The 13,961-nt window shown below is 37.5% G+C and overlaps 1 protein-coding gene across 8 annotated transcripts in view; it reads right to left on the reverse strand.

The window, feature by feature from the left end:
• The window catches only part of VPS13B (vacuolar protein sorting 13 homolog B), a 735,829-nt gene that overhangs the window by 80,878 nt on the left and 640,990 nt on the right, over positions 1-13,961 (reverse strand). For all 8 annotated transcript variants that reach the window (XM_074316465.2, XM_019757646.3, XM_019757649.3 and 5 more), the window contains exon 43: positions 9,387-9,548. In XM_074316465.2, the coding sequence (XP_074172566.2) occupies positions 9,387-9,548 (162 nt within the window). The remainder of the gene's footprint in view (positions 1-9,386; positions 9,549-13,961) is intronic.

Here is a 13,961-nt window from a genome sequence, read left to right on the forward strand (position 1 = left end):
TTAGGGCTTTTACTTGATTAAATTAGTCCCACTCAGAATTATCTCTTTTTTGATTAACTAAAAAATCAGCTGTTTTGGGACTTTAACTGTATCTGTAAAATCCCTTTACCTTTGCAATAGTTGCAATAAAGTATACATAATATTTGATAATTCCAACCTCTGGGTCATCTAGGGGTAGGCATCTGTTAATTACCTTTCCTTTGAAATCGAGTAAACTTTTTTTTTTTTCCTGAGAGTCTTGAAATCTGTCATGTAATTTTGGGTTATATTGTGGACACTGTGAATGGAGACTCTGGGTTCTCTTATAATTGCCCCAAAGCGTGTTAATGGTTTTGATTTAATAGGTACTGTGTTTTCCCGAAAATAAGACCTAGCCAGACAATCAGCTCTAATGCATCTCTTGGAGCAAAAATTAAGACCCGATCTTATATTATGTAAGACCCCATTTTATATTAGAGTAAAATAAGACCAGGTCTTTTGTTAATCTTTGCTCCAAAAGACCCATTAGAGCTGATTGTACGGCTAGGTCTTATTTTCGGGGAAACACGGTAATTAATTTGTTTAGACTCAAAATGAAAACTCTCACACCTGGGTGAGTGGCAGCTCAGATTAGTTCAGTTCTTTAAGTCTTGGGTACAAGCTGTTCTCAGTTTGCTCGATGTACATATGGTTCAGAGGTCAGTAGTTGGGCCAAATTTAAACATATAATTTTCCTACTTTCTGGCTTTCCCTTTTTCAAGGTTTTCTCCTTACTCTCTAGCAATCTTGGTTGCCTGGGCTCTTCCCTCTGGTACCTTGGGTCAGAAAGATGACGGGCCACCCCTGCACTGACACAACTGCAGTTGCCCTCAGGGCAAAGCCACAAAAAAATGGGGAATTCACACTATGCAGATTACATGCTCCAAGTTTTGATTCCCCTCCAAAGTCTGCCTGCCTTTGTTCAGTTTTCCGAGGCCTCAGGTAGTTGTTTTGTGTTTTGCTTAGAATTCATAGCTATTATTCACAGAAAGATCAGTTTGTTAGGCATTTACACCACCCTATGGCTCCTACTCTGTCTTGGCTCAGTTACCATTGTCTCTCCCTCTCCCTGGACTACGCAGCAGTGTCCACACTACTCTCCGCTTGTGTTTTCAGTCTCTTGTAGACTCTTTTAAACTACACGATAAGAATCTTTCCAAAATGCAACTGTGATCCTATGACTCCTCTACTTAAAACCCTTCAGTAGTTGAAAGCTGCCCATCACATACAGGTATGACTCCCCAAAATGAACTGCCAGGCTCTTTGGAACAAACTCTTCCAAACAGTGGTGTGCTAGAACTGGCTCAACTTGTTTGTTAAAAAGAATTGTACACTGAAACCTATGTAACTTCACTGACAATTGTCACCCAATAAAGTTTGATTAAAAAAATTATAAATATTCAGGAATTTTGCAAGTTGATTGTTAAATCATTGGCAGCTTGAAATCAGTTATGGTGGGAGTATTTACATCATGCTAATTAGCCAACCCTCCAAGTTAGGGCTTCCCCACCACCACCACTGTAAGAGCCAGTTTATTAGCACATGTCACTTTAGCATGGCATGCAGTTTCTATGCCTGAGTTATTCTGAACAAAACCTGAATTCCCTTGAACATGACATGCTCAGCATGCATGTGTGCGTTTATGTATCCCCTTGGTTCTGTCTTGTGTGTTTCCTCCACTATTGTCCACTGGGACAACTTCTCAGCCTTCAACCCCAGCCTCTGTGGAAGGCCAACTTGGACCTCTCCAGGTATGTAGTTTTTCCTGCTTTTGTGCTACCACAGCCTCCAGAAAGCATTAAAACTGCTTACCACAGTGTACAAGTGCTCTCACGGCTTTCATCTGCTTTCCCCTCTTGCAGTTCCACATGTGTACTCTACACTGTAGCCAAATTAGTCAAGTTGTCTTACCAGGCCGTGTTGTTTCATGCCTCTGTGGCTTTCACAGACGTTAGTTCCTTTATCTAGAACACCACTGCCATACTCACTTCATTGGCCTCTTTTTTTTTTAATTAAAAATTTTCTTTTTCAATTGACATACAGTTGATGTACAATACTATATTTACACATTAAAATTCAGTACAAATATTCCTTCCGCTAGGAAGCCTCGCCAGATTACCATCCTCATGTTAGAATTGAAAACACTTTCTTTGAGCTCCTATTAAGACCGTCTGTATCCAAATGCAATCGATTTTACTTCCTGATTCTCTTGCTTTTCTTCCCTATTTCTTAGTGTTTTAATTCAGTCACCCATCATTTTTATCTGTCTTGAACTACTGCAATACTATTCTGATACTAATCATGTCTATAATAGTTTGTTTACTCTTCTGACACCCTCATTAGACAATATGTTTCTTAGAAGAAAGTACATATTTAAAAGTGAATGGAGTTGTCAGAAGAGTAAACAAACTATTATAGACATGATTAGTATCAGAATAGTATTGCAGTAGTTCAAGACAGATAAAAATGATGGGTGACTGAATTAAAACACTAAGAAATAGGGAAGAAAAGCAAGAGAATCAGGAAGTAAAATCGATTGCATTTGGATACAGACGGTCTTAACTGCATAGAAGTAAACATAGGTACTAAACTTATGGACCTTGGGTTCAAAGAGCATTTCATGAACTTGACTCCAAAGGCAATGGAAGTAAAAGCTAAAATAAATGAATGGGACTATATGAAACTTAAAAGCTTCTGCACAGCAAAAGAAAACATTGACAAAATAAAGAGGCCACCAACTGAATGGGAGAAGATTTTTGCAAACAGTGCCTCCGATAAGGGGCTAGTATCCAGAATATACAAGGAACTCATGCAACTCAACAACAAAAAAACAAACAACCCAATTGAAAAATGGGCAGAGGACTTGAAGAGACATTTCTCCAAAGAGGACATACAAATGGCAAATAGACATATGAAAAAATGCTCAACATCACTAATAATCAGAGAAATGCAAATCAAAACCACAATGAGATATCACCTCACCCCAGTCAGAATGGCTGTCATCAACAAGACAAATAATAACAAATGTTGGAGAGGCTGTGGAGAAAAAGGAACCCTCATACACTGTTGGTGGGAATGCAGACAGGTGCAGCCGTTATGGAAGGCGGTGTGGAGGTTCCTCAAAAAATTACGAATAGAATTGCCATATGACCCAGCAATCCCTCTCCTGGGTATCTACCCAAAAAATCTGAAAACATTTAGAGATAAAGACACGTGTGCTCCAATGTTCATTGCAGCTTTGTTTACGGTGGCCAAGACATGGAAACAACCAAAATGTTCTTCGATAGATGAATGGATAAAGAAGTTGTGGTATATATACACAATGGAATACTATTCGGCGGTAAGAAAAGATGATATAGGAACATTTGTGACAACATGGATGGATCTTGAGAGAGTAATGCTGAGCGAAATAAGTCAGACAGAAAAAGCAGAGAACCATGTGATTTCACTGATATGTGGTATATAAACCAAAAACAACAAAAGAACAAGACAAACAAATGAGAAACAGAAACTTATAGACACAGATAATAGTTTAGTCGTTGCCAGAGGGTAAGGGGGGTGGGGGGTGGGGGGTGGGAGATGAGGGTAAGGGAGATCGAATATATGGTGATGGAAGGAGAACTGACTCTGGGTGATGAACACACAATGGGATTTATAGATGATGTAATACAGAATTGTACACCTGAAATCTATGTAATTTTACTAACAATTGTCACCCCAGTAAATTTAATAAAATAAAATTAAAAAAAAAAAAAGAAATACTGAAGGAGGCTAAAAGAAAAAAAAAAGTGAATGGGAGAAAGGGAGACTAAATAAGCAGCTAGAAAGAAATAATGGCAGACAGTAGGGCTTGTGAGTAGACTGAGTCAGGCCTTGGATGCCAGATAATTTGGAAATATTTAATAAATGATGGAGGAGGCTGTGAAGACTTTTGGACAGGAAAGCATAATAATCAAAATACTATTTAGAAAAATTACTTGAGAAGTAGTCTGCAAGACAGGAGAGGGGTAAAGATGTACCTAAGAGATTAATTGAAAAAACCTATTGTAATAGTTTATATGAGAAGAAACAAAGATAATCATTCTTAATATATCATTATACTTGCCACTGCATTGTCTGTTTATCCGTTTTTTCAGGGTTTTTAACTTAACTTCTCTCTGATTTAATAATCCATATTCCTTATTTTAAACAGTTGAGAAGTATATACAAATGTAATGAAGTGGAAAAATACCACCTTAAGCCACCACTCAGAGGCAATCATTGGTAACATTTTCATGTCTCCTTCCATATTTTTCTATGCCTTTGTCCTTCTAGTGTTAAGATTGTGCTGTATACAGAGAATTTTTATTCTGCTTTTCTGACTGATATGATATGGTAGCGCTTTTTCCTTTCTATATAAAACTTTAAAGCTCCCGTAATAGTTCATCTAATAGATATGCCAGATTTTATTTAACTTTCCTTAAAAGTGAACATTTTGGTTTTTAATTTTTTGATACTATAAATAAAATTGTGATAAACATTTTTATGTATAAACCTTAGTTTTAATTTGAATCATTTCCTGAGAGTAGATTACTAGTAGGTGATTTACTGGCTCAAAAGCTATGACTATTTTACTAGCTTTGATACTTCTTACCAAATTGCTTTCTAGAAAGGAAGTATCAATTCCATTTCATCTTCATTGTTTAAGAGTGTCTTCTCACTTGCCCTTTCTAAACAAACTTTAACATGCATGCCATGTGCCAAATAATAGCAAAGGCAAACACCTGAAAAAAAATTATCAGTTTGAACACTTTTACCAACACAGGATATTTCCTTCCCTCCCTAAGTCTGCCTTTAAATTTTCTAAATTGCGACTGTGGCAACAAGAAACGTGCTCTTTGTCTAGATACATGTATCCACACACATTATATAAATGAATTGGGAAAGAGTGGTAACTGTATAAGAATTACAGTCTAGTTAATGAAATTGACAGCTGGCTGAAATTACCTTATGATACGTAAATACTATCACTTTTAAGTATTTTTACATCCAAAATGAGAACTGGAGAAATTCTTTTGTCTCTGCAGTCCCAAAATGAGTATAATAAAAATATTTTACTGCGATGTAATGTTATGTAGTGAATACAGGTTGATTATACATGTATTATACATAAACTATTATCTGTTATTTCTTAATTTCTGAAACATTTTACCAAGTTTTCAAGTGATAGGACTATCATTTACATCAGAGTGAAAACAATTAAACATCAAACCTTCAGTCTATTGAGTTTTGTCAAATGAGAGGTCTTAATAAGCAGGGATTGCCAAACTATGGCTTCTGGGCCGAATTTGGTGCACTGCCTATTTTTGAATAGCCTTTGAGCTAAGAATAGTTTTTACGTTTTTAAATGGTTGAAAAAAAGCAAAACAATCTTTTGTGATGTGTGAAAATTATTAAAATTCAAATTTCATTGTCTATAAATAAAGTTTTATTGTAACACAACCATGCTCATTCGTTAGGGCTGCTTTCGTGCAGGGTTGAGTAGCTGCAACAGACTGTAAAGGCCCGAAAGCCTAAAATGTTTACTATCTGGCACTACACAGAAAAAGCTTGCCAAGCTCTGACTAATGTAATGTATGACTTATATTTTCTTCATTAAATCTGATTACTTTAATGACTATTTCCCAGATGCTCTGCTGCTCTCAAAATTAATTCTTACCTTTTAATTAATTCTTATCTTGTTAGTTTGCATTTTTAAATATCTGCCATTTTTCACTAGCTTATGAAACTTTCTATTATATCCATTTTGGAGCCATATTTTACTATTTTCTACAGTTCTGTCTAGAGCCTATTTTTATCTTGCTTGATGATTTGATTATTAAGTCACTGATATCTGTAATTCTGTAATTCTAAAAACATGCATAATCTATAAATTGTGCACTGGGGGTTTTGGGGGTAATAGCAAATGTAATTCCTTACATACAAGGTAGAGGCATTCCTGTTCCAAGCAGTTGATTAGCCAACAGTGCTCTTTATTAAGCAGAAGAGGAAGTTAACTTGAGCAGCCTATACGCAAATCCTACGAGTTGATGGAAGTGTCTCTATGTCCGGTTTGGCTAAATTAAACAAAGCTTCCCTTCACTGTGAGCTGCACATACTGCCCACATTCTGGGGAAAGATTCCACAAACTCACATTTCCAGTTCTTACGTTCACTTTATATAATGTGAAGCACTTCTCTGAAGACCAATCCCTTGCTGGTCACTGGTCTCATCCAACCTGATCTGAAGTCTACTGAGTTGGGATATTTAAGGGCCCTTTGTGGTGGCATAAATGACTCTGCAGCTGAATATGTTCAATTATTCCCTAGGAAATAGTTTTGTTCTTCCTTTGTTTGTTTAGGCAAGCAACTGTTGTGGGATATCCAACATTTTAAGTGATTCTGCCTCAGAGCATGTGTTAGAAACTATAAGGAGAGTTTATAACTTTTCATTTCTAAAAGGTTTTACAGCTTTGGATTCTGGAATTGTTTGTGTCCATGTTTCTTCCCATCCTGTTGGGACTTGCTGTTGTTAGCAACATCCTGTGTGGCTCTAAGATATGTTGACCTCTTGGAAACCTTTCCAGGTGTCATTGCCACTTTCTTGATCTCCGCAATATAAGCTGCATTGTTTAATGGACTTAAATTCTATGAACTTTAGAAATCCTCCCTGAGACTATGAATTGACTAACACCCAAGGTAGCATAACATGCAGACACAAATGTTCCTAAAACCAAGCCTGCTGGGCAATGCAGGATATGACTTGGAGTCTGGAAAAAGGAACAGTTTGCTCACTTGTGAGTCTATGACTACCGCCAGGTGCAGTTTGAAGCTAAGTGGCTAGTTTTTCTGATCCTCAGATGTAACCCCTCATTAGAACAACAGCAGAATCTGTGACTGTGGGGGTAAGGAATTCCACGCAGACCCTCTGGGCCCATTCAGACCTCTGGCTTCAGAGGGCCCTAAAACACACTTCCTTCAGCATACATAGCCATAGCGAAGAGACACTGTTTTTTACAAATCTGATCTGAGTTTAGCCTAAGATTATAATGACTACAGCTCATCTTAAAATTTGTATCCAGAGGATGCAGTTACAAATTAAAAAGAAAAACAAGTTTAATAGATACCTTTCTTATGTCTCCAGTTTGTCATTGAAAGGTCCTTATTCTTTTTGGAAATACAGTTAAGGCTTTGCCAGGGTTTGTACTTGGACTAAGAATCCCCTATTAGTCTAGCTTTAAATGTGGAGTATTATACTAGTGATTTCTCAGCCCTTCTCTTAAAACCTCACAGCTTGGCTATTCTAACAGACAAATCATGCTGCCAAAACCTAGCAGAATTTGACAACAGTGTGAAAATAACACTTTATTGAGAATCAAAACATATGGGATTTTAATTCTACCACTATCTTAGCTCAATATTTCTATTTGTCTCCTTGTCTATACAATATGCATTAACAAATAACACAAACCACACAGGGATACTGTGAAACCAAAACTAGTAAACAAACAAACAAACAACCTTTAAAAAAAACCTTTAAAAAGTGCAAAGGAGTGTTAATATGAAAGTGTAGTGCTGGCAGGGGTCGTTCTTTTTTCCTGTCGATATCCTTCCACCCAGACACTGTACGTCATGTGTCTGTAACATGAAAACTGCTGCTCCTCCACACCCGAGACAGCTGCTCTTAGGCTCACCCTTCCCATCCTGGCTCCAATATCCAGGGAGTCTTGAGGGTCACTGAGGGCCATGGTAGTCTATGCAACTTAAATGACTGTGAGGGGAAGTAAGCTTTCTCTGCTTTGCATCCTACTGGCTAAGCTGGTAGCTTGTTGTGTGTGAATGGGACAGGTACAGTCAGTGTACGATTACCCATCACTGCAGCTTCTCAGAGGCTTCATTTCTGCTGCTACTAGTTCATTGCTGGGAATGCAATTACCATGGAGACCTTTCAAAAATCTACAAGGCTATTCAAGTATTGACTTGGACTGTCTCTGAGTGGTTGGAATTATAAGTGGTCATTTTAAAATTGTTCTAGATATGTGTATATTCTCACTTTTGCTATTAACAAGAAAAAAACAACAGAAAGAAACTTAATTTTGAACAAACTGCCCTTTAGCTATGTTATAATAGGCAAACAACCAAACACTTAACAACTCTTTAACATGGAAATTTCTCAAGAGGCAAATATGAAAATAAGGGCATGTCATTCATTCTAAAAAAATATGAGTGCAATACCGTATCACATGAAAAATATTTGTAAGAACTTTTATTAAGAATAATTTCTGTAGTTTTAATATCCTGTCAAATGAACTAGAATTAAATAAATATACTTAAATAAGAAGATTTGCACTGTATCTACTCTTCCAAATTTTATACTAATAGTGTGGCCAGTAAGAGATCAGAATCTAGCTACTGGAAGGAAAAAAAAAAAGCAAGAGGGAGCCTGAGGGTATAATATATTCTGAAGCTGGTCTATAGAAGCTGGTCCCAGATGGGAAAACTTGTTCTCTAATCTAATGATTTTCTTTTAATCACAAGCAGACAGTAGTTTCCTTATTACCCAGAGTTTTAGAAATACATTATTCTTGAGAGTACTTCCTAAGATTTCTTTTACTCATTTAAGACCACATCTTTGTACTTAATTCTTCCTCATATTATCCCTTTAGGGCACATCCCTCTAATTATTCCCATCTAAAATGACAGGAAAATGGAATTATACTACTTGAAAAACAGACATCCTTTGGTATGTCTTTTCTCAGTGCTCCCTTGGGTATATTTTGTCACTGTGTTCACTTTGTCACAGATCATGAGCTGTCCTTGTAGGGTAAGGACTATCTTTCAACCCCTAGTGCCTAGTACATGCCTAGCACACAGTAAAACTCTGAACAAACAATGAATAATAATACCAACACATAATGCTTACAGTTTATCAAGCACTGTTCTAGTGCCTTATACATACTAACTTATTTATTATTTAGTCCTCACAACACTACGAAACAGGTACTGTTATTATCACCCCCATTTTACATATGAGAAAACTGAAGCACGGGAAGTAAAGCAAGGTTACACAGAGCCAGGCTCCAAACCTACGTACTCTGGCTCTCGAGTTCAGTTTCGTAATCACCACACCATGCTGCCTCAACAGCACCCATGCTAAACAGGAGAAAGGTGAGCATGGGAGCACTGTGCTCCCATCTCAAACATTTCTGTGATTCTGTCAGATGTAGCTACATGGTGTGATTTCTTAGGCGACTGAAAAAGGGAAATTACTGGACACAGGCACACAAATACAGAATAAATGAATCCCCAACCTGAACAATTGCTGTGTTTGTAAAGCTGTTTCTGAAATACCTGTGGGGATTTGTGAGAGCGCCAGCTGTACTGGTGACTATGGAGACTCGCCAGCAGAATATTTTCGTCAGTATCCACCTGGCCAAACCGCAGTGTCTCCTGTGTGTCATTACAGATCACAAAATGGCTGAAGACCAACTCCTCTACCTCAGGGCATTTGTTCTGAAAGAAAAAGAATCCGAAAGCCAACGTGCATCAGATTAATTGCAAGATGTTTGGCAGTTGTCTGCCCAGTGGCGATTGTTACAATACAGAAACAGTAAAAGATCTGCTGTCATTAGCTCTGGTATACAAAATATTCTATACTTCTAGCATAAGCACAAAAAATACCTAAAAGATCTTAAATGTTCCAAAAATATGTTTTGATTTATACTCCTGCAAAATAAATCATAGACACAGAAGAAAAAACAAAGAGATCCCTCAAACTTTTAACATTTTAAAATGAATTAACATGCTACAAAGAATGCTGTACTGGGTAGTGCACGTTCTGAGCAGAGTACTGGAGGCTAGAATTATCATGTTCCTGGCCTTCTAAACTCAACAATCAAGATCAATTACAAAGCCACAGTTTGTACCCTACAGAAAGTAAGGACCTTTTAGGTAATACATCCCCAGATCGCTGAAGGGGGAGGGTGGATGTGTGTGTATGTGTAAATCTGCTCAGGGAGAGATGTAAATAAAACCACAACTTTCCCTCTATTGTTAAAAGGCTGAACACACAAAACAGATCAACTCCAGAGTCAGGGTAAGCTGGGTTGTAGTTTTCAAGAGAAATAATGTTACTTGAAAAACAGTTGTTAGTGTCTGTTTCAGCTAACGGTCTTCAATCAGCTAATGTACTTCCATTAATCTGCTAAGGCTCAACAAATTAGTAACATGGTCCAGTGTTGATACTCCTTCTAACTTAGTGGCGTCTCCATTGGTTGCTGTTATATCAAAACACTGGCAAAGTGAAAGAGCATTTCTGTTCTTACTCTCATCACTGTGGTTAGATTATGGCTTAATAAACAATAAACATACTTTTGGTAAATGAAAAGAATAGCTAAATAAATGACTAACTTGAGAATGCAAGAAAAAAATCTTAATTAGTCAGTCAATTTGCAGACAATGGGAGGTCATATGTAACTGATGCTTCTCCAGTTGGCCTCTATTTCAGGGCTGGGGATGTAAATAAAGCCACAATGCCACATTCCATCCTTTGCCATTTTACTCAGCGGAGAATAAAAGGGGATACATCATAATGAGCATAGTGATTTACGTGATTATGAGGCCTGCGGCCAAGAAGCCTATGGTTAAGTGCACCTGAATCCAGCCTGGACCAAGACCCAACCTCAAACGTCATCCAGAACAGTTATCTTGGGAGGTAGAATTCATTCCAAGTCATCCAGAAGGCCCCCCAAAGTGGATGGGCAGTGCTCTATGGCTGCAGTTGGTGAAGAGGCCCTGAATACTTCCTTCTTCCAGACCCTGCTAAGCCCTCGTTTTGTCGTCCAACTATTCTCCTCAAACCTCTTCATTCTCAGGGAGGAACCTTGCTGGACAGCCACACTAATCCCAGAAAGAGCCTGGCTAAGTAAGAGCAAAGCAATTATAGCCACAACTGTCTGCTGTAATACTCTCTGCTGTGGCTTCTAAGCGTGAGCTATGAGCTCAGACCCTCACTGCCAGTGGGTCCCAGCTGTCCGGGCCGGTGCACACGGAGCCTCTGTCCATCGCTCACCACACTGCAGTTCTGCCAGCCCTCTTCAGTTTCTCCCATGCTATACTGGCCCCTTCCTATTCACCCAACGCGTTCAACTCCTTCCTGCCTCGGTGCCTGTCCTCTCCTCTGCTTACACCTCTCTTCCTCCCTGCCTAACTAACTTCTTTCTACTCAGCCTCCAGGTTCCTCACCACAACAGTCTTCTGAGACCCTCTCCAGACCAGGTTACGTCCCCCTCTTTTATGCTCACACCATACCCTGCATTTCACCTTCATAGCACTTATCTCTGCTGGGACTGGGTAATCATCTGTATGATTATGGGTTCAATATTGTCTCTATTATTAGATTCCATGCTGCTTAAGGGCTGAAACCAGGTTTGTGTTATTTATAACTTTACCTCCAGTGCTCAGCATGATGCCTGACACATAAGTACTCAATAAACACTTATGAAACAAATACGTAAGTTTAATTTTTAAAATTGCAAATGTAATAAATGTTCACAGTAGAAAAATTAGAAAATACAGATTAGAAAATATAGATTCTATATTGTAATGTAAAAGGTTCTGATTTTACACTCAGAGATAGCTGCTATTATATTTTGGTGAATTTTCTAGGAATTTTTCTCTTCTGAGTGTCCTGCCTGTTCCTGTTCTAGTTAGTCCTATCTAATCCTACTTTACATGTTTAAAGGCTGCTAAACCTTTAATCAAACTGGATTCATAGTATATAATCAGTTGTGATGATTTTTCCAGTTAGCTTTATATAATCAACACAAACTGCTCTCCTTGTAAGCATTTTTCTCTCCTTTAGGTCCAAGAGGCCAAACATGAGATATGATTCTAAACTCCCACTGACATAGACATCCTGTGATTGAAATTCAGTTCTCATAATGAATTGGGATCACTTTGCTGGTAACACAGAGGTTAAGTTACCCGATGGGGTTTGAGTGGAAAATAAAATCATATTACTTTCCTCATTTCTACAAACTGACCTTTAATAAATGATGAGGGTTTTAGGAAAAAATGTAAATGAAAGAACACAAGAGGGTTGTTTACATTTTTCTAAAGAATACTCAAAGTCCTTAGGGAACTGTTTCTCCACTGCTCCTTCATCTATGGAGTTCACTATAACTGCAAGTTTAAGCATTTATTGGAATGTTTTAAATTCTGGTATATTATAAAAAAGATTGTACACATTTTATATGACATCATACAGGCTAAACTTCAGAAAGCTCACTCAGATTTATAATTAAATGATGGCTTGTTCACATTTAAAATTTGTGCTGGAGTGTTGCAAAGGCATTTGTAACTAAACAGAGATATCTGTTTTGGTATAAGACACATGAGTATAACCTTGATTTTTAAATAAGACGCGCTTCAAATGTATTTTGTCCAAACGTGGGAATATTACGTAAAAATAAAAAGTAAACTGCAAGTAGCATTTCGGGCCCTTAATCTGGTTTCACAAAATATTAATCATTTACAGAAAGAAAAAAATCTCCAGCCAGAGAAATCAGACACTGATGAAGGCTTCTGTTAATCTTGAACTTGTGACCTAAAGGTGAAAGGACAAATTGTTTCATGCTTCATCTGTCTGGTCCATCTACACTGGATACAAATGACTTGTCTTGGATATGAATACGATAAAAGGTATGTGGAGAACCCAAATTACTTATCCTGCTTATTAAATTCCTATTTATCGTTGGCAACAATTATACTGTATATGAGCATTATATACACAATAAAATCCAAGCTTGGGAAACTAAGCTTCTCCTCTAAATTCAGAATATTTTAGAAACAATGAACTTCATAACCCTTCATAAGCCCATTTCAATGTCAAATGTCCTATAATTTCAAAGTAGTACATTCTTGTATTTAATTTAGAATACACAGGGTTAGATGCCTACCACATTAAAACTTGGTGGCAAGTACCCTTGACATGGGAGGAAACAAGAAAATTACAGCAACAATTACAGAAGTATATCCTCTTGTGGCTCATGTTAACATTGCCAAATCCCTGTATAAATCAGAACCAACTATTCATAGAATGTACCTGTCAGCAATATGCTACGTGACATATGGCTCTACTTAATCAAATATACAATTCCATTTAAAAAAAAAAAAAACAACTCAGAATATTCCTTTCAAGATACTGTGTTAACCAGTCATTCACACTCTGATGTGGTTTAAAACATTTAAATATTTATGCAATGTATTTTATTTATATGTATAGCTGTGTCTAAGAGAATATTTTTACCCTGGGAGGAAACTGATATTTCTGCAGGCCATTTTGCAGTAGTTGCTACACGAGTCCTCTTATAATGGCCCTGATACCAGGACAAAAACATCCCGGGTTTCAACGCTGTATCAGTGACTCTTTTATATTTTCTAGGTTTGTTTTTTATTAAATGCATTGTTCAAAATATGACAAAAAACAGAAATTGGAGCCATGGAGGTTTTTTTCACATCGCTATTCGAACCAGCTGCAAAGATTTAGATCACACTAGCTCTTATTTTACGCATGTCCTCTGCAACAAGAAAACCATGGAATGCCCTTAAAAAAGAATTTTAAAATATAAAACAGATGTGTTATCTTCTTTCCCTTTGCTATTGTAGTGCCATGTTAGGTAATTAATTCCTCAGTCTTGTATAGGTCTTCATGCATATAAAGAAAAGTTTATTTCCGTAAAAATTCTTAAGTTAGAGAACTCAAGCCCCCTCCCTCCCCCTCATTGCTCCTGTCCCCACATGAGGTCAGTGCAGGACGAAGGACCATTTCTCTCGGGGAGCCAACTCTGCACAAATGCATGTAACATATACAAAGTGTGGGTAAATGCCTCAGCTTAAATAGCAACACAAATTTTATGGAAATAC

This window comes from Rhinolophus sinicus, chromosome 6 (genome assembly GCF_057876585.1).
Source record: "Rhinolophus sinicus isolate RSI-liver-muscle chromosome 6, RSI-T2T, whole genome shotgun sequence".
Taxonomy (NCBI): domain Eukaryota; kingdom Metazoa; phylum Chordata; class Mammalia; order Chiroptera; family Rhinolophidae; genus Rhinolophus; species Rhinolophus sinicus.